The sequence below is a fragment of the Squalius cephalus genome (assembly GCF_949319135.1).
Source record: "Squalius cephalus genome assembly, chromosome: 20".
NCBI classification, from domain to species: domain Eukaryota; kingdom Metazoa; phylum Chordata; class Actinopteri; order Cypriniformes; family Leuciscidae; genus Squalius; species Squalius cephalus.
The window spans coordinates 21171878-21196781 of NC_137141.1; the positions used below are offsets into that span (position 1 = coordinate 21171878).

The window sequence follows — 24904 nt, forward strand, 5'->3', positions numbered from 1 at the left end:
GCCTGGAGGACACGCACACAAGATATAATATCAATCGAAGAGTGTCAGTGCAGAGAACTGTTTTCATTTAAACTGTTAAAACTGTTTCTTTCCTGATTGAGTCCTCAGAGGTGAAGATAATAGATCCTTTCATTCAGGTATGTTGGTTATTTAAGCACCCTTAAATCAGAAAAGTAAATATATACATGGGTTAGATTTTACACTTTGTTAATTTCTTATTTTTTATATTATTTATTTATTTTTCTTTATCGATACATACCTGTAGTCTATTAGGGTTTTCATCTAAATTTAAAGAGTACTACAATTATTATATAAGTAGCATAAAAATATTGTAATTAAAGAATTACAGCATTTAAAACACATTTTATATTTAAAAAAATTAATAAAATGATCCTGGGAACATAAAGTATTTCAGTTAAAATATACCTTCATTTTTATTGTTGTCTGAATGTTTGCTAGTGTGATTTAATTATTCACTTGTTTACCCATCAGCTATAGCAAAAATAAGATTTATAGTACCATCAGGCTTAATGTGTAAGTGCTTAACATTATAAGAACAAATGTAAAAGAGATTTACTCACAGAATAAAATATTCTGCTCAGGATACCTGATCATGGAGAAGAGAGTTCACATAAGAACAGATTGTGCTAAGAGAACATTTTCACCAGAAGCCAATAACGTCTCCATGAAGACATCTAACAGATCTCAGCTTTCAACAGAAGACCAACAGGTAATAAAGAAACATGCATTAGGAGCTGCTACAGCATGTGTGGACTGGGCCTGTCACTGATCAATCTCCATCACCTCACAGAACAGGGTCAGGGACTACAGGCTGGTTCAGTTGCTGAAAAACAGCCAGCTGGGCTGTTGGCTGAGTGAGATCTGTGCAGGGAGAGTGGCACTCCAGCTGCTGACAGCCGGACTCTTCCTGCTGTTTGTCTGGCTCCTGGCAGAACTGCACGTGGTCCTGCCCTGCTTCCTTCTGTGTGGCTGCCTCTTTCATGGGCCATTCAGGAGGGCAGTGAACACAATATGGGCCTGGATAACAGCTCCTGTGGTGGAGAAGGTGCCCCACACTGATGGATGCACTGGGATTAAGTGTGAAAAAGCATGGTGAAAGACAAAACCTTCCCTTTATTGCAACCTCACTGAGACTTCCATTTTTATTTTTATTTTTTGTATGGAAAACAAAGAAGGCTTGTGTTTAAATTCACTTCAAAATTAATTTTAGTGTTGTCTTTAGTCTTGGTGGTCATTGAAATTTTGCCAGGTAAGACATGCATGTCCCTTGAACAGGTGGCCTTTAATTGGTCCTGGAACAAGAACATAACCTTGTAATCAAACACTAATAAAGAACTAAAATTGTAATTCGATTAAATGCAACACTGAAGAATTGGCTCACCTTCTATTGATGAGATGGAATTTGAATTTGAATTGCAGGAAATCGAATAGGGATTTCACTTGCAATGTAAACTCTATCCATAAAGGTGCAGACACATTTACTGTTGTTTGGGTGAAATTTGACAGAATAATATGGGAGTAATGATGATGAACCAACCTCAAACAACTGCTTTCCAAAAAGCCTTGTTTTTATAATATTGAAGTGTAGAGTTCACATTCAAAACAAGAAAGACTACCATCTTGGTAACTAATAAAGCTTTAATAATCGTTTTGATTCTATGAATCAAGTCCACACCACAACTGTAATTATAACAGCACAGAGGAAATATGAAGTTGGAATTACAATATTACTGGAAATGTCTTTGGAAATCCATCAGGTGAAATTCTTAATTGCAGCAATGGTAGTGTGACCAAACCTGAAGATCTATAAACCTTCAAAGTTTAAAAATGTAGTTATATGAATTTCATTTTAATATTAATTCCTTAATCCTTACATTCACATCTGCAAACCTGCATTGTGCTTGCTTCCTCAATTCAAAGTCAGTAAAATATTATTTTTCCTTGTCCCTAAAATTTGATTGGTCAACTGACTGATCTCCCATTTGGAAACCACCAATCGGTCACCATATTTTTAAAACAAAGCCCAGATTAATTCAGGGGAACAGTTTTATATGCACAAAAACAGCAGCAGAGGTAGGACTGTGATTTGATAAGATTAAATACATTTATTCAGGTCATTGAACAAATCAATCATGTGAAATTTCAGATGCTACTTCAATCAACTGAAAACAATTTCAGCTCATTGTCTGCTTTTGGCTGCATTGAAATAGAGCCTGACCCTGCAGGGATAGAGTAGCCATGGCAACAGACCACAGATTGTCCTTGTCCACATTTTTCAGCATTGGCAAGTTACAGGGCAGCTTATTTTAATGAAACACTTGGAAAAAATCAGCTGAATAGCATCCAGAACTATGGTCTGCACCACTTTAATTAGCCTGGTATTTATACGGTTGCTGAGGGACACAAACACAGAGGAGGCAAAAAGAGTTTTCTTCCATTTATTAAGTTTGAAGCCCACTTATACAAAACTCATGAACTGCTTTTAGAACACTTAGATAGCTTTCCAAACATTTGGAAAATAAATTAAGGAGAAGAAGTAAACAGCAACACAAAAATAAAAACATTAAAAAAAAGAATGAATTATGACAGGTGAATATCAACGTGGGGAAATGCAACCCTCACAGAAAGGCATTGTTTAGTCACACATGTGCTACTATTTTAGGTAATAAGTTGTTAAACAAATCCAATAGAATCAGCTTTAACCTTCTAAATGATGTTAGGGAACTTCAAACAAGTGCTAATCTGTAATATTGAATCAATATCTTCCACCTGGAGGCTCTATTTGTGTCAGCTGTCTTGTTATCCAATGAGAAAATGGCTGGTGGATCACATTGCTTCAGGCAGGTTATTACTGACGTGTACATGGGTCATGCAAAGAAGTGTTATGCCGTGACGCTTTTCTCCTCAATTATTACTATCGTAAGACATAAAAACAGCAAGTTTAACAGAGGTTTATAGAGTTTAGCTGTAAATCCCAGAGGTATTAAGAAAACAGAACATGCAATGCCATTTGTAAATGCAGCTGTGCAAATGTGTACGTGTCACGGTATCAGAGTTAAAATCCCTTTTCCAGCTTTGTCCACGCTGACCTAGTTTATCGACAATGGATTGTGTCTGCTGACCTGTGATCAAGCACCCTGACAGAGTTAAGTGTGAGTGTGTGTATGAAAGCCTCTGGTCTTGAAACTTCAGAGTGTAGAGAAATACACAACAACCTTCAATGCTTACAATCGTCACTCTTTCTTTATGAATCAACATTAAGGTTCAATAATCAAAGAGTACTGAAGTAAAGTTTAATAAAATGCTTATATATCAGGACACTACTGAGATCTTTGCGTAAGAGAATGAGTGTGTTTTGCTCTGGGTTCTTAGTAGAGCAGTTTCTTCCCAAAGCAGTATTATTATTATTATTATTATGTTATTAAAATACCAATAAACAAACAAGCAGAGCAAAAGAAAAGAGAATTTGACTGGTCACAGCAAAATTTCTGTACACAAATATTAAGAAAAGAGAAAGAGGTTTGGCAGGGCGAGAGGAGAGATTTTAGAGGATATTTGGGAAAGTAAAGCTGCCCCAGATAGGGGTAGTTTGCTGACGGTGGGGGGATGGAGGGAGTTGTACTGGGTGGCAAGCCGCTCACCTCTTCTTGGGGGCTTGGGCCGTACGGGGCGGGGTCACAGGTCGCCCAGAGTTGACCCCACCGTACTGATACTTTGCCTTCTTTTCTGAAGGCTTCAGGATCTGAGAGAGAAAAGAGTGTGTGAGTGCATTGTGTGTACACAATGCATGTGTGTGTGCTCTTGTATATATGAGGACACAAATGTGTATAATGACATGGATATTACAATGTAACAATGGTTTATGAGGACACTTTCTGTGTTTTTTAAAATGTGTGTGGGGATGATGACACACCTGAAAAGAGCACATGAGTGACTCATCCACACTCATCATTCCACCAGCATTGTCAAACTCCCCGCAGTAGTTTGGCGCTGAGAACAGAGTGACCAGCTGACGCTTTGCAAAGAACTCATAACCATCTTCAACAACCTGCAAAACACGACATACTCATTGCACTAACTAAAAACACAATCATAACCCACCTCAACCACAATTATTCAAAGTTACCACATGGATAGTGGATACTGATTGGTTGGAATGGATTGGTACCTGATGTGCCCTGCAGATTAGGTCCAGATCGTGGCGGTTCAGGAATTTGCTGACTACGTCGGCACCGAAAGTGAATGAAACGCCACGATCGTTCTCCCCCCATCCTTGAACGTCCTTATCTGGGTCCGACCACAGCAAATCACACAGCAACCCTGCAAGACCAAGAGACAGAGAATATGTATCTAATAATATTTCATTCCATCATCATGAGTTATAATAAAGTTGATTTCATCTGCAAAATCTGTTTTTTAAAATGTTTTTTAATGGCCAATGCAAGTACCAATATATAGAGCAGGGTGGCTGATGGCAGATCAGGGTTATTATCATTAACTAAAACTATTAAAAACATTTTTTTAAATTGAAATAAATTTAAAAGAAAATATAAATACTGATGAAAAACTTCAACTAAATCTTGACTTGGCACCTAAATGAAATAAAAATAAAATTACCATATATATAAAATATATATATATTGTATGTCACATGCACGTCGTACACACACACCTGTATCTGGGACGTCAGTTGGTCGCATAATCCGGCGTATCTGTTCCATTGACTGCAGATCAGGAGAGAGACCTAGAAGATGGACAGATAAGAGACAAAAAGTCAGACAGAAAAAGTGTCACAAAGAGAATGCATTCATATTTTTAGACTCAGTTGCCCTATTTTATCAGGCCAAGAGTCACTTCTATAGAACTATCCATCATTTGTTCACTCATTCTCACCTCCATGGCAACAGAAAATCTTCTCATCTATGATGGCAGCGATTGGGAGGCAGTTGAAGCAGTCTGTGAACGTCTTCCAGAGTTTTATGTTGAACCTGCGCTTGCCTGCAACAGACAAATGTACACATTCATAACAATACAGCATTATGCATGACCTGAAAGTTTGTTCAGTGGGTGAGAAAATCAATAATAAGATTTCGGATTGTCTGGTGTGGGTGTGTGTTAAAGGTCCCATATTGTACACCTTTCTGAAGTTTTATTTTAGGTTTTGATGTCCTTAAGAATATATATTTGCAGTATAAGTACCAAAAACCAACCCAATAAATTTTTAAAGCTCCTTTCTCAGGAGCTCTGCTAAGAACAGGTCGATTTTGGCCTTTCTAATTAATATTCATGAGCCTCTCTTCTGATTGGCCTGTTGTTTTCTGAGTGACACACGGCCAGGCCAACCACAGGTAAATAGGGTCATGTATGCTGTAGGGCTGTAACGATACGCGATATGAAACCGAAATCATATGAAACCGGTGTGAGAAGGCAAAATCGCGACACACCCCTTCCAACTCCCAGAGTAACGCCTGTTTCACACATACTCCGTATGCGGTGCGTATTTTTTCCGTATCCATGTTAACAGGTTCGAGCTTTCACACTGCACGCGGTTGCAGTCCGTCGATCCGTTCGAGTTGCGGTGCATATACAGCAGTGCAGAGATCGTTTCCGCACCGAGTCTATTTTTGCTGTGCTGCAGACGCTGAATTAAAGTGACAGCGCATTCCTGGTCAAAATGAACACAGATTGACCTGAAAATGTAGTAATTTCACCATAAATGCGATTAATTAAATAAAATGTAGTAATCTCACCATAAATGTATTTAATTAAATACTACTTTTTTTCACTTTAAGACCGGGGTAAAGCAAGGACCACAATTTACCTCAACTTGGAAGGTTTGATTTGTGGTTTGCAGCACAGGCAGTAAGCCTCAGTTACCTCAGTGTGAAACAGTAGCCATTTAATTTACTTTGTAAATGTAAGAGAACTTGATTGAAGAAGAATTTTCAACATGCTCGAATCATCACCACAATGGAGTTTAGTTCTGTTTGTTTTTCAACAGTATTTTGCTACAAAGAAAACAAAAGTGTTAGGCTATAGCTTTGGCTATTTATTTATTTTATATATGGCTATTTATATTGTTAATTATTTGCATTAATAATGCAATAACGGCCCCCCCCCCAAAAAAAATAAAATAAAATAAAATCGTGATACGAACAGAATCGTGGGTCAAAAATCGTGATACGAACCGAATCGTGGGTTTGGTGTATCGTTACAGCCCTAGTATGCTATAGCCTGCTGTGGCTTGGTGATGCTCACAAGTAAGGTAAATAAAACACCTGTGATGATGGACATTGCTGAGGGAAATGTTCTCCGGCCTTATATGTTCGAGACGGACTCAGATCCCGAATCGGCGATGACAAGAGACAAACAACTACCTCCTTACTTCCGGCGTTATTGTAAGACTATTATAATTACCATTACATCAATCCTGCACGCAGAATTAACGATAACGCTAATTTAAACTGTCTGTAAACAAACTTAGACTTTTTTTTGTCAAATTCGATTTAAATCTCCAAAATATGTACGTTAATAGCTAGATATACACTGATTTTGAAACACTTAACTGCTTTAAAATGTAACGTTAGCAGACAGACACCGAATGCAGTAAGCTATGTAACTTGCTTTCCTACCTACAATTTGTTTAACAATGTTACTTTTTTCTGTAAAAGGTGTACTTGTGGTAAATTGGCAAGGATGCCAACAGAACGCGAGAACATGCTGCAACTGACGCCCAAGGTAAACTTGTAAAACTAAGAACAGTAGGGACTGCAGCATCTTTGAGGAGTAGCTTCTTTGAAAAAACGGCATTGAACTGTGCCTGATTGATGAAGCAGTCACTTGTGTGAAATATGCAGAACAGATGGTTAAGGTCAAACTAAATTGCTGTGGCGTTTCTGAATAAACAAACATTAGCCACTGTTCTCTTATATTAAGTTTCCTGACAGTGGGCAGTGTTCGGGGTTGGACTGAAGGCGGTGACTGAGTAGCTCACATTTATACGGAAGTCACAACGGCTCGTGAAAATGCACAGCTACTTTATGTAGGCTGTGTGCATTTGTTTGTGGATTGACTGTTTTGAAACTTATATGGTAGTTTCATAGCCCCTAGACCTCTGTTATCATGAAAAAAGCCAGGACATTTCAGTTTTAACAATATGGGACCTTTAATATTTGATGTGTTTATATATGCATGTATATATGTGCTCAGATGCTCACACTCATCGTAGAAGCCATAGATACGGTTGATGGAGGCGCACTCGTGATTTCCCCTCAGGAGGAAGAAATTCTCAGGGTATTTGATCTTATAGGCCAGTAGGAGGCAGATGGTCTCCAAAGACTGTTTCCCTCGGTCCACATAATCACCCAGAAACAGATAGTTTGCCTCTGGTGGAAAACCGCCATATTCAAACAACCTCAACAGATCTGTGTACTGCCCATGGATGTCACCTAGAGACAGAGAGAGAGAGTTTAAATGATTGACATCACAAATCAATAAAGTTACATGGATTTAGTTAAATTAGGCTTAAAGAAAAAAAAAAAGGCCTAAAGATCTTATCACCCAAAATTCAGGTTAATGACACATACGGGTCTCAGGTGTGCCACAGAGAGAAGAGAAATGACCTCAAACCTATCCTCATTACATTCATATTTTTACCCTGCTCTACTTACACACAAATTTTCAACACCTTGAGAGATAGAGGGGAAGGAATGTAATTAAAACAGCAGAAATGTTCTCCGCTCTGGAGAAAGAAAGTATCTAACCTACCACAGATTTTAAGTGGAGCCTCCAACTCCAGCAGGATGGGCTGGCTGAGGAAGATCTCTCGAGATTTAATGCAGAGTCCTCGAACTTCTGCTTCCGTCATCTGAACGATCTTCCCTGGACGACATCCTCGCACTGGAACAGTAGACATCAACGTTAGTTAACATCTGGTTAACATCGTTTGTTAATCCTTAAGTGTGACAACTTTACTGCAGCCTCAATAACTGGGTCAAACGTGTGATTTTCGAATCACTCATCACAAATTGGCCCACATACCATTAGGTCATTCACTGAAGCATATTGCACACATAAATAGACACTCTCAATCTGGCAAACTGATTAATCTGATTTTTGAAAATGCTGATTTTTAGTGCTCAGAAACAAAGGCATGTTTATAAAGTCCTGCATGAGCGCTTCTGAGGAAGAACCAGCCACTGGATTTGCCAACTTTTGGATTGCAACATCAAATCTTTGGAAGATATTCAGAGTTTTGCTCAGGGGACGTAACTAGATATCTATGAGAAGAACTGTATATTTTGGTTTGACTGAGGAAAAAATCAGTACTTATTTAAATACGTTTTTTTTTTTTCACACCGGTTTATGGTAGTAACTATTTCAGATAAGCACTATAAACATTTAAAAACCATGGTTGGAAACTTCACATAGGCCTATTTGTCAGACAGGTCTCTTCCTGTCTAAGTGGGCCAGAACAGGCTGCAAAGTGGACTTTGTCAATGAATAGTCAAAAAAGTATTGGGCTGTACTCGAAATCACCCCCTATACCCCTTAAATAGGGGTCTATTTGAAGGGACAGCAATTTGTCGTGCACACACATTCAATCCCACAATAACGAGTGTACAACCGATGTACACTCAACGGCTATAGAATACCCAAAATGCACTGTGTAATTTGTGAGATTCGCACGTCTGACCAGAGGATGGCGCCTGCAGCTGAATCATCCATCCATCCATTTTCCAAATGGCTTGTCCAATGTGGCTACAGCGTAATATCATACAGGTATAAATTCCTTTTTAAATGATTATTAAATTGTTTAATTAAGGTTTATACATAGTTTCCATGACAGAGTACAAGATAAATATTTTTATCTTTTTACTGGAGCTGCCAGTTTGATACTTCAAATAATTATTAAACAGCAAGCACAAACGATTCAAAAGCAAAAGCCCTTCCGGCACACTCAGTGTCCAAATTCACTCACTCGTTTTCATTCACTCCCTCAAATGAACTATATTAGTGGACCAATGTAGGGAATAGTGAATGAGGCGATTTAGGACGCAGACTTGCTGTGCAAGATGTCAGGCTGACAATGACACCTGATGCCTTTATCCAATCAATGTCTAATGGTGGATGCTGAAAAGCTTTGCTATCACAGGAGTAAATTATATTTACATTAAAATATAAAACAGTTATTTAACAATAGTTATGTTTGACAACTTTACTGTTTTACTGTACAATTGATAAGATAAATGCAGCCCTAATGAGCTAAATAAACTTTCAAAAACAATTTAAAAATCTTACCAAACTACAAAACAGTAATGTTCATAATATCATAATAAATAAACATTTTTATATGTCATGTCCTGCTCACATAATTTCAGTGAATGTTGCTGTTTATGTGAGTGGGAATCTTGAGAGTGTCTGGAATTCAGCAGGAATGTGCCCGCCTTGACAGTCGAGACTGTCTTATTGTTAAACAACCATTTTGCAGAGCGGTTTGTCCAAGAACGTAATTTGATGGAGAGAAACTATAAGTGAGAACTTACTAGTTATAATTCACTCTGAGACAGGGAGAATGACAGATTAGAAAAGTGTGTATGGGGAGAAAAAGTACAATAGCGCAAAGACAGTATATGTCACCAAGAAGGAAAAATTGTACTTTTCTTAAAGCCATGATTATGGTTATATAATAGCACTAACCATTTTAGTCTTCAGGCCGTCCACCCTCACAATATCCCACACAGACCAGAAATGTTGGAGACTCTTTGAAAAGAATGCTGTAACCCCAACTACTGTGCGTGTATAAAGTGCAGAACACTTTATGAGATTGCAAGCATGGTGCCATTTGTACAGATTGAGAGTGTGTAAAAGTCTATGAGCTGATGAAATGTCCCTGTTATTGCAGCATGACTAAACATAAGGAAAGTCTGATTGTGTGTATGTGTGTGTGTGTGTGTGTGTTTGACAAGCCACAGTCCAGACCAGTCTGAGCTAGATTAGGAGCTGGCTAGAAACAACTTGTTCAAAGTGGCAATCGACTACAATTTGTGAGGAATTTTAAAACTAATTCCTCGCTCTGATTCCTTGTTAATCATTTTAGGGTCGTAATATTGCATAACAATACATAAGAAAGAAATGACACAGACAGACTAAACTGATTCACTTTCCCACTACAGCATTTTACAGCAATTCACAAGATTATCCAAGTCCTGATGGGCAGCCATTAGACGGTCCTCTCCGACCACTGTGGGTATGTCAGCAGGCAGCTTGATCTTCACAGATCGAGGAGTGTGATCGAGAGACACAGATGGAACATGAGAGAAACTTACAGAGATATGTTTGTGAGACCATAAAAATCGAAATGTGTGAGGAACCGAGAAGTGGGACGTTAGGGTCACAGAGAATCACAGATGGCATTGCTGAGTGAGGGTCAGCAGGAGGCTGTTGGGACAGATGGACGGGCACGAGCCATATCGGTTATCAGGATGGTGCAATAATCCATGGCGCTTTCCTTTATCAAAAGTTTGTGTAGCAACAAAAGTCACTGAGATGGACCGAAATACCCCCATGGTAGATCCTAACCGAATTCCCCTGAGACAGCAACATTGGTCTTTCTACTACTACTCAAAAATCTCTCTAATATCTACTATACAGGATAATAAATGGTTCCAGCATCTATAAAGGCAGAAAAGTAAAAACCATGGCACACACTAAAGCCAACAATCCAGTCTACAGTAGAGGAACAGTTACAGAGCAAACAAAGCAGCCATAAACCAGATTTCAGAAGATGGTAATAAAATATTATGTAATGTATCTAATGTTCTGATAATAATACAGTGCAACACTATGAAAGGAATGTATTTTAAGATTCAGAAGACGATTAAATGTAACAGAGAACAAATCTTTAGCATTCCATTTACAACTTATTCACTTCATACTGAGAAAAAAGTTAATCTTTATATTTAAGTTAAGTTACACAGTAAAGTTAATGTGTATAGTAAGAGAAAATACGGTGTAACATTCCTTAGAGAATACAGTGTAATGTTATGGAGAGAATATATAGTGTTCATTTACCATTATGATGAGTATTCAATGTAACTAAGGAGAATACAAAGTAATAAAGGGAATGCAGCAGTAGCGGCTCCTGACTAAATGTAGGGAGGGCAAATTCTGGGTCTTAGCGCTAGTTTAGGATAAACAATTTGTAAGCTTTATTTTCTAATTGCTGAACACATGCAGACACTTTTGGCAGATGTCTAGTGTCCTTGCGTAATTCAGCCTGATGGTGATGCTCTAATGATGGACTAAGTACGCACAGCACACATGTTGGCTGCATCTGAAATCGCATACTTCCCTACCATATAGTAGGCAAAAAACTATATGTGACAAAAGAAGTATGTCTGAATTCACAGTACTCATAAAGGGTAGGCAAAAAGTACCAGGATGACCTACTACTACCGGCGAGATTCTGAAGTGTGCATAAAATGGACACTTTACTATCCCATGATGCCACAGCAGAGGATTTGTGAATGGCAGTGAAGCGATGTAACTGTTGCTGGTAGGTCACATGATAATGACACCATGGTGAATTTAGCACGTCCAGATTACATTACTACAACACATTCATACTAAATAGATTATAGACTTTTTAGCGGTTGTGGAGTAATTACTTATTCAAAATAAGCACTTACTCAAGAGACTATGTGATTTCGGATGCAGCCATATATTTATACTTTCATTAATTTGATATGATACTCCACATAAGCCTTGTTGAGAAAGAACAGACATGCCAACTAGTTACTGACCTGATTCAGACTAATATACACATAGCCTAGCTGAAGCGGACTGATATCGTCTTGGTCTGGAGCGAGGTTTACGAAGATATTGTAAAAAGTAAGCTGGGCTGTCTCAAATCTGCCCAATTACTCTCAATTACTGCGTTCCATTTTTCCAATGAGGTGCTGTAAAGCTGGACAGGGCTAAGGCACTTTCTGTCTGTTTAGTATCATGATACCTGCCTGGCGAAGCCATGCATTAAATTTTAATATCCTGCTCACTTAAAGGGATAGTTCTCCCAAAAATGAAAATTCTGTCATCAATTACTCACCCTCATGTTGTTCCAAACCAGACTTTCGTTCATCATCGGAACACAAATGTAGATATTTTTAATGAAATCTGAGTGAATTCTGTCCTTGTGTCAGCTACGCAACTACCACTTTGATGCTTCATAAAGTTTAGAAAGAGATTGTAAAATGGATGAATGTAAAATTATATGTGAATAAAAGCCTAAAATCAATCTGTTTAGCGTATAAAGCGATCGTGTCTTGTCAGAAAATGTGGACTAAACCACTCGATTCATATGAATTAGTTTTACGATCTCTTTATGAACTTTTTGAAGCGTAGGCTAAACATTTTAGTTGCGTAGCTGTCAATGGAGAGACAGAAATCACTCAGATTTCATTAAAAATATCTTAATTTGCGTTCCGAAGATGAACAAAAATCTTACGGGTTTGGAATGACATGAGGGTGAGTAAATGAACGGTTTCATTTTTGGGTGAACTAACCGGTTAATGACTTAAAATAGTCTACTCTAGAAAAACAGAAAAGTATTTGTTGCATAATGCTGAAAATATTTATTATTTATATTATTGTTCCAGTTTATATATTTTGGTGGGGCACTGCTCCACCTGCTCATTCAGATGAGACGAGCTGGAATAAAGAGAAACATTACTAATAGTATACAGTGTAACCTTATGAAAAGAATAGTGTGGATTCAGTTATTTCCTCAGAGGACTACAATAAATCCTCTTCATAATCAAACAATAAATATTCTCTTCATAACATAGCCTAACATTGCACTTGTATTCTGTTAATAACGTTACACTGCATTCCCTTAGTGAAACTACTTTGTATTCTCCTCGTAACGTTCTTGTTACACTGTAACGCGTTACAGAATACAAAGTCATTAAGGGAATGCATTGTAACGTTATTAAAAGAATACAAGTGCAATGTTATGAGGAGAATAATTATTGTTTGATTATGAAGAGGATTCATTGTAGTCCTCTGAGGAAAAAGCAATATAAAAATAAGAACTGAATTTAACGTTATTTAGAGAAAAAACAGTGCGATGTTACTAAGAGAATAGCGTAACGATGTACATAGTACATGCAATAGGATTTTAGAAAACACATTTATAACATTAATAAAGAGAAGGTTAGGAGAAGTACACGGTCACGTTGTATAGGCTAGGCTACTAACGTAAATATAGTGTGAGTTGAGTCGAATGGAGAATCAGAATTACGTCGGTTACATTCGCGTGAAGTAAACGACGCAGCGGACACTGCATCGTCCTGCCCTCTCTCTCATTTACTCGGTTTCTTTGAACAACTGATGTATAAACTCCAGGCCCTCACGTCTCGTTCCTGCTTCGCTAGATAAAGGCAAGGTTTGATCTAATCTAAAACTCCCAGCACTGGTATAAAGGCTGACCAAACCCCGGGGCCACAGCCGTGTTTGTAAACAGGGCGCAGAGACGCGAAGCTAAGCTATCTTTACGCGCACAATTCCCTATTCACCAACAGAAAAACAGATTACGACACATACATACTTACCGGGTATGTTTGTGTGACCGTTAAAATGCATTCACGTTCAAAAATCTTACCTTCAAGAAGACGAGAAATGAGACTGTCGACGTTTAATTCCCCCTCCGCCATCTTCAGTGCCGAGTTCTGCATGCAGAGCTTCCAGTAACGGCCGCTAGGTGGTGGTCACAATGACGTCATTCACTTGGTTACAAGCAGTTACGTCAATATTAATGACCTTTTCATGAATATTTAATCGTTTGAAGGCAAACTTTTGACCTGTTGAAAGCAACTTAATTGTTAATGGTATTTTCTATTGTTCAACGTCTTGCTATTTGTGTATTTGGTTTCCCTTCCAGGTGGATTTGATCCTACTCTGATAAAAATCCACCTGGAAGGGAATTACACGTGGCATTTATTTATTTACTTATATTTTGTAATCAATTTATTGAGCTTGATTCGCACAAGAGTGCGTTTCTTCAGCCATATCAACGTGATTAAAACGGAATTTAATTCTTAAAATTAATTAATTCCAATTTTGTTTATTGCATGTTTTCAAGCCATGGTTCCCCATTCCTGAGCATCAAAATGATCATACATTTAACAATGATTTTGTTTACTTTATTATAATATTTCAGTCATATTTATCGTAACTTTTCTTTTAGGCTTTTAGTCTAAGCTCGTTGCGCTACTGGCGAATCTGCCGTCTATTGGTGAAAAACTGAAAGTCACTGACTGGATACTGATTTAATATTTGGTCATACCAGATGAGCTTGAACAGAAAAGAAAAGGAACGAAATACAAAAGTTAAGAGAACAGAAGATTTAAAAAAAGATTAACAAAATACACACAAAAAAAGAAAATATATTCGAAGTTGTAATTCTTATTTTTCAGTAACAGTATCAAATAGTGGCAAAAAGAATAGAATTACAAATATACAGTTAAACATATTACACGTGTGTATTGATATAGTCAGATACAGGCTTGGTTTAACAAAAAATGATTGTATTGCTCATGGAAACACTTCAGGGTCAAAAGCAAAACCCTAAACATTTTATAATATACATATAACACAATCAAACAACAAATAATAAAATAAAATTAAACATTTCATTTTCAATTACTTTCAAATGAAAATATAATGACTGATGTACTTTAAGTATCAAAATTATTTGTTGTATAAATAATTTACAGCAATAAATGAATTTACTGACATCTGAACTCTTTCAAAAACAAACAGAATGTATGTGAATATGAAATGAAAATATAATGACTGATGTACTTTTGTTTATTTAAGTATCAAAATTATTTGTTGTATAAATAATTTACAGCAATAAATTAATTTACTGACATCTGAACACTTTCAAAAACAAACAGAATGTATGTGAATTTGTGAGGGTTTGAGGTAAAAAATATCCTCACCTGTTAAAACTATATATATATATATATATATATATATATATATATATATGCTTTTAATTAAAAAATACAAAAATATTTATTTTAGGGGAATGCTTAGGCATGGGTTTAGTCTGTTGTAAAATAATTAACTTTATATATGCAATTTAAAAAAAAGTTATTAGAACTTCGTTCCGTTCATTTCGTTAGTCTGGTTTCTCTTTCTGTTCCTTCGTTCTCTGTAGTAGAAGATCATCCAGGTTATGCCCCAACCAATCACCAAGCCTCCTACAGCCAGAATGGCAGCTGCCCAGGCTGGCACAGAATCATTGGGGCAATCTGCGGGGAGAGGGTAGCCCGGGGCAACTGTAGTGGGAACGGCAGTTGTAGGGATGTCAGAGCCACTGTTTATTTTTGTAAAAATGAAGGGATGCTCCTGGAGAAGATACGAAGGAAAATCATTATTTGAAAGACCATTTTATCATATATTGGTTATTGTTCTCTTCCAGTTTCCATTGGTTATTTACTCACCTTTGTGGGACAGTGAATCTTACTGCGGTCATATGTGAAATTATTGTAGTTTTGTTTACTCCCCATAGGCTCCAGCTTAAAACCACAATACAGAAGTGCTGTTAAATGCAGGAAAGTTTCTGTGAGATTTTCATAAATGGTGTGCAAGTGTATTTACCATGTTGTTCCAGAGCGAAATAGCCATCTCTGCATGTCCACGGTCAGAGAAATGAAAACAGTCCACAGAGAAGAAAGTCAGGTCTGGTGTGCCATCCTAAAGCATAGAGAGACATTTCATCTGTTAACATTGGCCCTGATACTGAAGTTTGATACTGAAGTTTGATAGCTATTAACATATTTAAAAATGTGTTAATGTGATCTCATGAAACATGAGCTCTGTTAGAGATGTTTTAAGGAAGCTAACCTCGATCATCGGAACAGCAGAGTTCTCGAAGAAGGGCTGTAGCACCACCGTAAAGTCCTGTCTTCCGTCATACCGTCCCCCATACACCAGCTTTTTAGTCTCCATCTGGCACGGAAAACAACACTTTTATTATTGAAGATCAAGATAAACCAAAGCCCACTCAGCTGATCAGTTATAAATGAACTGACAACTTGATTGGCTACAGACCTGCAGATCTTTGTTGACCTTCTTTATTTCATTCAATTCTCGAGAGTTCTCAGTGGGATTCAGAAAACATGGACACAAGTTCCTGTCACACACACAGTCATGAAAATGCTGTTAGTGTACATAAGAACATGAAATTTACACAGGTTTTCAGATGAATGTTTAATATTTCATTGATTAATTGATTTACTTTTGCAGGAGGCTGCAGCCCAATGTGTCCCTCTTTACTATACGCAGATCATTGATCTCTAAGATTTCCACAAAATTGACCAGCACTCTGGGAACCTACACAGACACACACAACATCATTTTAAATGTGTTAATTATATGTGTACATGTGTGTAATTGTCATGAAAATAATGTCACTGTGCAAAAAGCCTTATTTTCGTTAGGCAAAATTATTTTCTAAGTAACTTTTTATCTCAATATTCTTTGACTCAGAATCACAAGAAATAAAGTATTTTGCGCAAACTCGCAATTGCAGGAGAAAAATTGCATATCGCATATTCTGACTTTTTTTCTCAGAGTTGTGAGATATAAACTCATAATTATGAGTTTTCGAGCTGAAGATCCGAATTGCGAGCTGAAAAGGCAATTACCTTTATTCTTTATTCCGTGTTGGAAACAAGCTTCTACAGTGGCCAGACATGTTTTCATGAGATTTACCCATTGAAAGAATGTGATCAGGTATGTGCATCCGTCTCACCTCATTGAACAGCATGTCCAGACTGTCTCTGATGTGACCGATGTACTTAGAAGGGGACAGAGAAGCCTGGGAAGAGAAAAACACAACACAGAAACATAAATTGAATTATTGTTTGCTGGTCTTAAAAAACAACACAATGGCAATGACGCAATGGCACATCTCTGTTAGCTAATATCAGAATGTATTTTAGCTGCTTAAAGGTCACTGCTGAGGTTCTATGGCATAAGAAGAAACCATTTATGATGGGGAGATGAAAGCCTTTATTAAGAATCATCCACTCACCCGGTCATGACAGTATTGGCAAAGGTCATTACCCCCAATAAACAGTGTCACCAGCTTCCAATCCTTCTCAAAGTCCACTTCCTGTAAAAAAGAGTGTAGTGTGGCATAAAAACATTTATTTGAATAAATTAGGTTATTGTCTTTATTGTCACACAACAATTGGTGGAATTTGCTTTGTGCAGCAACTGGTTGGCACATACAAAATATACACTGCCCGGCTGAAAAAAAGTCGCTGTTTGGATTCGAATATGCAAATGCTTAAGAGTCTGTGATTGGATCATTTTTGCAGTGATTATTATGTTTCTAGCATGTTATATGTTTGGCAACAGTTCTTCTAACCCTAATTGATGGAGTGTGTAGTTTTTCATTTCTTAAACAACCATGTAGGAAAACACATCATGGCCATATTCCAGGATGACAAAGCCAAGATTCATCAGGCTCGAATTGTGAAAGAAGGCCTTAAATTCATTGAAAGTCTTTGGGATGTGCTGGAGTAGACTTTAAGGAGTGCTTGACTCTTGCATTGTCAATAAAAGATCTTGACCAAAAGTTGATGCACCTCTTGATGAAAACAGCTATGATGTGTCTTCCTACTTCCTACTAGTAATTAACAACAAGAAAACCAACCTAGAAACAGACATGAACAGAACAGAAAAGGAGATCAAAAGCAAACTCTAAACATGACTAAACTCAAAAATAGTTGTTTAAGAAATGAAAAACTACACACTCCATCAATTAGGGTTAGAAGAACTGTTGCCAAATATATAACATTCTAGAAACATAATAATCACTGCAATAATGATCCAATCATGGACTCTTAAGCATTTGCCTATTTAAATTCAAACAGCAACTTGGACGGGAAGTGTATTTATATAATGACAAAAGACAACAAACTTTGTCATTTGTATGTATTTTTTCATTTATTCACCACAAAATGGTTCATAACAACTTAATAGGTTATATAAACATACTGACCATGCTCTCCTTTAAAGCTGTGATAAGATCCTTCACTTGTGCTGGTATATCACTGAACAGAGAGAAAGAAGCCATTAGATGAGTCGATACTGTGAACTGTGTTTGTGTGTATATGTGTATGTGTGTTCCTCACTTGGCTTTGGCACCGCTCACTGCCATATTGAAGCCATTTGGCCTTTTACTTTTTCCTTTTGAAAAGCCGAAGACACTTGGATTGAACTTCTTAAGGATGTCTGATAACAAATAATGATGCAGGGCACTGGTGATCATTATGTTATTAAACAAGAATCAAATCTGATAATAATGTTTAGAGCGATTAGAGTCTCTTTACTAAGCAACACTGCTAATAACAACCAATAAAAATGACAAAGTGTTACATAAGAAAATACTCACTTGGCAATGTCGTGACAGTTTCCAAAGAATCATCCCCACCAATGCTGTAAAAATCAAATTAAACATAGACACTTTATATGAAAACAAGCAGAGAATATATATAAAAAAAAATCCATAAGCATAAGCATAGGCTGACACAAACTCACCTCCAGGAAACTCCTCGCTCCTCATCTGCCAACTGCAGAAGGTTTTCAGCTTTTGCACCAAAGCCAGCCTGACAAATGCAGAGAGAGATAGAGAGAGAGAGAGAGAGAGAGAGAGAGAGAGAGAGAGAGAGAGAGAGAGAGAGAGGTGTGTTTACAACATGACAAAACACAGCAATATACACAAACATACACCCATACTTACTGTGAGTGAATCTCCCAGAGACGCCACCACTTTAATGTCACCTGGACGCAGCATGTGAACTGAGAAAGAAATGTGATAAGGTGACTATCCTGGATACCTGATACAACACAGCTCCATTGCAGGGTACTCGGACTTAGAAAGATAATAAGGTGTCTGTACACAGTGAAAGCCTGTCTTGTCTCTATTGTCTCAATCCATAAACCTATGCACATAATTATGGTTTCTGCTTTTACTTGCATTTAGACCTACTAATCTTTATTTTATCCTCCTTAATACTTTTTTTGAGATTACAGCATGGTATTTTGTAAATTCAAGCTACTTTTCATTAACAAAATATTTCAGCTCTAGTGACAACATCTTTTATAATTTTACATACATTTAAATTTAGATTAAAAACCAAAAGACAACACTGATAGAAACACATCATCAGGGGAAGACCTCTCAGAATATACATTTAATCTACTTTGCCCTTAGTTAGTTAGTTAGTTAGTTAGTTAGTTAGTTAGTTAATTAGTTATTTGATGGTAAAAAAATTTTTTTCTCTTTTACCAGAGAGGAGAGACATTTGTACTCTCTCTTACCAGATGTTGGTACAGTGTCAGAGGGTGCTGTATCCACACATGAGAAATCACTTCCCCAATTCTAAAATGATAGGGAGAAATCATTTCATAATACATTTTTATCACTTTAAGGCAGTATTATATTTTATGAACATCATACATAATACATTTGTGTGACTTACTGTTGTGGGTGGAGGAGTAGGAGGAGGGGTTTTGTATGTGTAATTGCTGTTATGATAGGTCTTCAAATAGGGGGAGGACTAAAGAAGATTATGAAACAGTGTTACCATGTGACAGAATTATAGAGTTTATTTTATGTTAGAAAATGTAAAACTAAACTCACCTTTTCTGGGCATTTAAGAGGGACACCTGCAGTAAAATCCTCCTTATCTGTCTTATTACCTAAAGGCTCCATCTGAGTAAAAGGGCCAAAGAGGGAGTAATATATTCATAAAATATAAGTAGGTTTATACACTATTCTGTGTATCTATCTTTTTATTTCTCATACTCACCAAGTTGTTCCAGAGAGCCCGAGCCATGAGCGTGTGAGCTTTCTGACTGAGATGAAAACAGTCCGGAGCGAAATAGGAACGGTCAGGTTTCCCATTCTAAAAGACCATGGAAATAATGACAGAAAGAGAATGAGAACAAGTGTATCAAGCAGTAGTAACGATTAGTTCGATTTTAGGTTTGTTCAAATAAGATTGTTCAGCACCTCCAGCAAGGGGAGAAACACATTTCTGAAGAATGGCTGAACGACCACGGTGAAGTTATCATGTGTGTCATATCGCCCAGACTCCACCAGCTCCCTCATACCACGCTGAGAATAAAACACAACACAGCATATATTCAATATTAATAGGTCATTTAACACAGTTACATTAACATTAATAATATTACTAAGTATTTATAGCTGTATAATTGCTTTATATTATAAATAATCAAAACCTCACATTCACAATAAATATACTGCTGTTTTCACAAAATGAATTCATAATAAATATACAGACGTTTACATAATTTGTTTTATTCATTTTCATGTAATAAGTTGTGTACCTGATAGGCTTGGTTAAACTCCTGCAACATCTGGAATTCATAAGATTCATCTTTGGGTTTCAGAACACAGCCACAAATAATACTAAAAAATTGAACACAAAGCAAAATAGTGAAAGACAAACATGAACAGTACCAAAACTTTCAGAAATGAAGTCTTCTAACTGAGTCTAGCGGAAATCAGAAGAACCAGTTGTTTGTAGGGCAAAACTCACTTGACTATCCAGGTAGGGCAGCCTAAACTGGTGTCCTGATGGAGACGGCGCAGTGGAACTATATCCAGGAGCTCCACTAGGTTCACCAGGGCACGAGGGACCTGGAGAAGAAGACATGATTGAACTCATACATGCAGCTGGGATTTACATTTTAAGATTGGTGTCGGTTTACTACCAATAATCTGGCATCCCTGATTAATAGAAATTGTGTGTGTTTAACTATTTTTTCAGACACTTTAGATTTGAAAAAGACATATTTTTACAATTATTCTCCATTTAGAATTCCATAGTATTTTTGTTCTTAATTTTTTTTCAAAAAATCTTAAATCCTTATTTCCGTGTTTACATTTTGAAGCCAAAAATGCCTCACCTCATTATGTAAAATGTCCAAAGCCTCACGAATATACTTCACAATGTTATCAGGAGAATGGTATCGCTGAGGAGAGATAGAGAAAGAGAATAATAAAGAGAAGTAGAGACACTATATAATTGTAGATCTATTAATGAAACTGATAATAAATAAACCGGCTTTATTAATATCAGCGTACACTATCAGAGCAGTGGGCGCACAGGTCATTTCCTCCAATGAAGACCGTGATAATCTTCCAATCATTCTGGAAATCAATTCGCTGAAAAGAGACAGAAATACTCAGATAGTCTGAATGAGATTCAGATTTAGCACCATGCTTGTGTGTGCAGGTCAGGTTTTGCCTACATTGTGGGGACTAAATATCTGTCACAAGAATAGTAAAACCTGATAGAAAATAGTTCAAATAACATATAAGCAAACTAAATAATACCTTAATGAAAATCGGAGGGTTGAACATACCATTAACTCATTACATTATGACAACATTTCCAACCACAATAGAAAAGCAAATGTGTGTGAATGTATGAAATTTTGCAAATGACTAACCGAGTCTTCTTTCATTCTTGTAATGACAGCACGGGCTTGACTGACCAGATCACTGCAAAATGAAAAAAAATTGGATTTTACTCAAAAGTTTGGGGTCTGTAAGATTTAAAATATATAATAATATATACTTTTTATTCAGCAAGGATGCCATTCATTGATCAAAAGTGACAGAAATTATATTTATAATGTTTTAAATTGTAATGATATTATTATAATAGATTTTAGGGCTGTCGACGTTATAACGTGTTAGCGCATGCGATTAATTTGTAATTCTTAACGCGTTAAAATAATTTATCGCAAATAAATGACTGAAGCAGGTGAAATTGCGTCATTAACGTAATTTACGTCACACAGTTAGATGATAATTAGAAGTCGGGAGTTTATCACATTGAGCATCTACAGTGGCACAAGCACATGTAACACTGGTAGGCGGAAATGTCTACCCTTTGCCTTTTACCCCATTTCGCTTCTCTGTTTGCGATCACATCATTTTAAGCCGATAATCTACACGAAATTTTTCAGTCCAATGTTCCAGTAAGCGAATTTATTCAAAAAACAGTCCAAATAGCGCTAATGTAAAGAAAACCAGGCTTATTACATCAGAGATGGCAGAGAATAGAGACTCACGTTGCGTTAGTGAATTATTCATTCCAGTGTCTGTTGCGCTTTAAAACACGAGCTTTGTCATTTTCTGCCTCACGCATCGGGCTGTTTGAAATACAGACTAGGCCTACTGATGCACAAACAAACCTTGTGTGTGCGCTCTTTTTTTGGCATCTCCATGTGGTCTTATTTTGTATGGCAACATGACTTGTCTAAAATGTAAACAAGCTCTTGCTGTTGCATTGTACACATACAATGAATTCGGAAAAGTTTTTTTCTATAAAGTTTTTTTTCGTGTGTGCTGTGGTGTGCATAAATGTATGCGTCTGAGTCTGAAAGTGTCCTTGTGGCAAGCAGGACTGGGCCGAGAGCCATGAGAAAATGCCGCACCTGCCTCGTATCTCTCACAGAGGAGCTACAGGGGCATAAAAGGAAGAGCGACGACAGTGAAGGAAGAGAGAGGACTAGGCCTGGATTTTACGTTATGTTTTGTTTATGTGTGTGCGGCAGTCGTCCGTGAGGGACTGCTATCTTTTACTTTCGTTTGGTGTTTGTTTATTTTGGAATTAAAGTTTGTTAAATGTTCGCCGGTTCCCACCTCCTCCTTCCCACAACTATTAACCTCTTTACAGTCCTTTTTTGGAAAGACACCTAAATTTACCTTGAAGAAAGCTTGCAGAAAGTAGCCTACATTTTTGTGAAAATCACCCTTTAATCTGAAAGATTATATATATATATATATATATACACATAAAATGCTTCATACTCATTCATTTATTTGGTAACTGGTTTATAAGATGAGAAACTCACTCAGCTTTGGATCCTGGTACTGCTTGGTTCAGAAAACTTTGTGCAGAATCCTCATCTCCTTTTCCCGTGGAATAGCCAGTCAGTGAAGGGTTGAAAACTCTCAATATATCTAAATAACAAACAAACATTATCTTATATACATAATCACTCAAAATCTAATTCACTTGCCTATCGATTCCTTGAAAATGGCAAAGGTAAAGAGAATAGTAAGGGTAAACACATTTGGCTTGCTCTTTGTTAAGGAGGGAATCAAGCATGACACTCAACTCAAGCGTTCAGCCTTGGACTAGTTCAAGTTAGTATAAGGGTAGAGATTAAAAAAGCAGCTATTTATAAACTAATGATCAGCTATTAAGTAATTAAAAAAATTCCAAAAGTTTATTACATTTCCAATCAATGATTAATCAGAAATTGTCAGCCTACATAATAATGAGAGCATCACAGTAATATGAGAGCTTGCACATACTTGGTAAGGTGGTTATAGTTGTAAGGTTCTGATCTCCGCCGATGCTGAGAATAAAAGAGAGGCGAACAAAATGAAACATGACTGTCTTCTGCTTCATGAGATCATTGATCAATCAGATTCTTTCCCCAATAATCATAGGGATAAAACACTTGGCATTAACATGCGATCACATCAGTCAATCAGGACATGGCACGTTCACATTTGTTCACATCAGGTGGTCTCTATATCTAGATATCTGATCGCATTCCATTGAGAGGAGAGCTCACAGATTCAGATAATGTTGCACAATTAAAATGAAAGATGACACAGAGGATATCATAATTATCATAAATAACTAGTTTAAAATTATTGTCAAGTTGAAATACGTTTAATTTCTTGTCAAAACTGAGTCCGTCCATTATTTTCCAACAGCCTTCAGAGAGAGTTGGCCGGGATTTATATGATGTCGACCTGTGAACGCAGAGATGATGGCTAGATTGCGTTTCCATGCATTACGAACCATGCGTCCTCGACTACCTCTGGACCAGGTCACACTGATCAGATTACATTCCAATCAGAAACGCGTTTTTGTCTTTTCAATGTGTATGTGGACATCATCCGGATACAGGTCGCATGTTAATGCCAAGTGTAAACGCAGCCTAAACCAGCATCATTTGTCTGCACTAAACTGATGGTTTACAATATGATCAGGATAGACACTCACCTCCATGACAGGCCGCGATACTCTGTGATCACACCCAGGAGGTTGTTTTGTGCAGCACCCACCCCATTGGCTGCCTGTTTTTTATGGGCAAAAGAAATTACATCACAAAACTGCACAAAATAATGTACAAAAGTAACATTTACTCTATGGTTCAAAATTTTGGGGTCAGTAAGATTTTTTTGATTTCTCCAGGAAATCAATATGGACAATTCTTTTTTTATGGAATATTGCAGTATTTATTATATATTATTTATTCGTGCACATCATTTTTTTAATGGATGTGCCCTCATAATCTTTCATCAATATAATTTCCCCTCCCTCCAGCAATGCAATCTCATCTCTTCTCTGATGATGTGTTCACTGGACATCCTGTCTGTCACTCACATTATATCACAGCAAATTAGCAAATGATACAACTGTTTTCACTATTGGAAATAATCAGAAATGTTTCTTGAGCACCAAATCAGCATATTAGAATGATTTCTGAAGGATCATGTGACACTGAAGACTGGAGCAATGATGCTGGAAATTCACCTTTGCCATCACAGAAATAAAATACATTTGAAAAAATATATACATAATAATATTTCACAATATTACTGTTTTCACTGCATTTTTGAACAAATAAATGCAGCTTTGGTGAACATAATACACTTTTTTTCTCCAAAAAGATTTAAAAAAATCTTACCAACCCCAAACTTTTGAACAGAAAGTGTATATTTGTGAATATATGTATA

General features: G+C 37.0%; 1 protein-coding gene and 1 long non-coding RNA gene across 2 annotated transcripts; one reads left to right on the forward strand and one right to left on the reverse strand.

The window, feature by feature from the left end:
- Positions 1 to 81: 81 nt before the first annotated feature.
- LOC307148631 lies at positions 82 to 1119 on the forward strand. Its single transcript, XR_013819471.1, has 3 exons — positions 82 to 137; positions 603 to 730; positions 812 to 1119. It is a non-coding gene; the product is annotated as an uncharacterized lncRNA (long non-coding RNA).
- A 1326-nt stretch (positions 1120 to 2445) lies between these two features.
- ppp1cb (protein phosphatase 1, catalytic subunit, beta isozyme) lies at positions 2446 to 13786 on the reverse strand. The gene is made up of 8 exons (XM_079854247.1): positions 13682 to 13786; positions 7789 to 7920; positions 7239 to 7469; positions 4915 to 5019; positions 4694 to 4765; positions 4190 to 4341; positions 3935 to 4069; positions 2446 to 3763 (listed from the first exon to the last, which is right to left on the reverse strand). Exons 1-8 carry the CDS (start codon positions 13752 to 13754, stop codon positions 3659 to 3661), a joined length of 1005 nt encoding a protein of 334 aa, XP_079710373.1. The 5' UTR covers positions 13755 to 13786; the 3' UTR covers positions 2446 to 3658.
- Positions 13787 to 24904: the final 11118 nt, after the last annotated feature.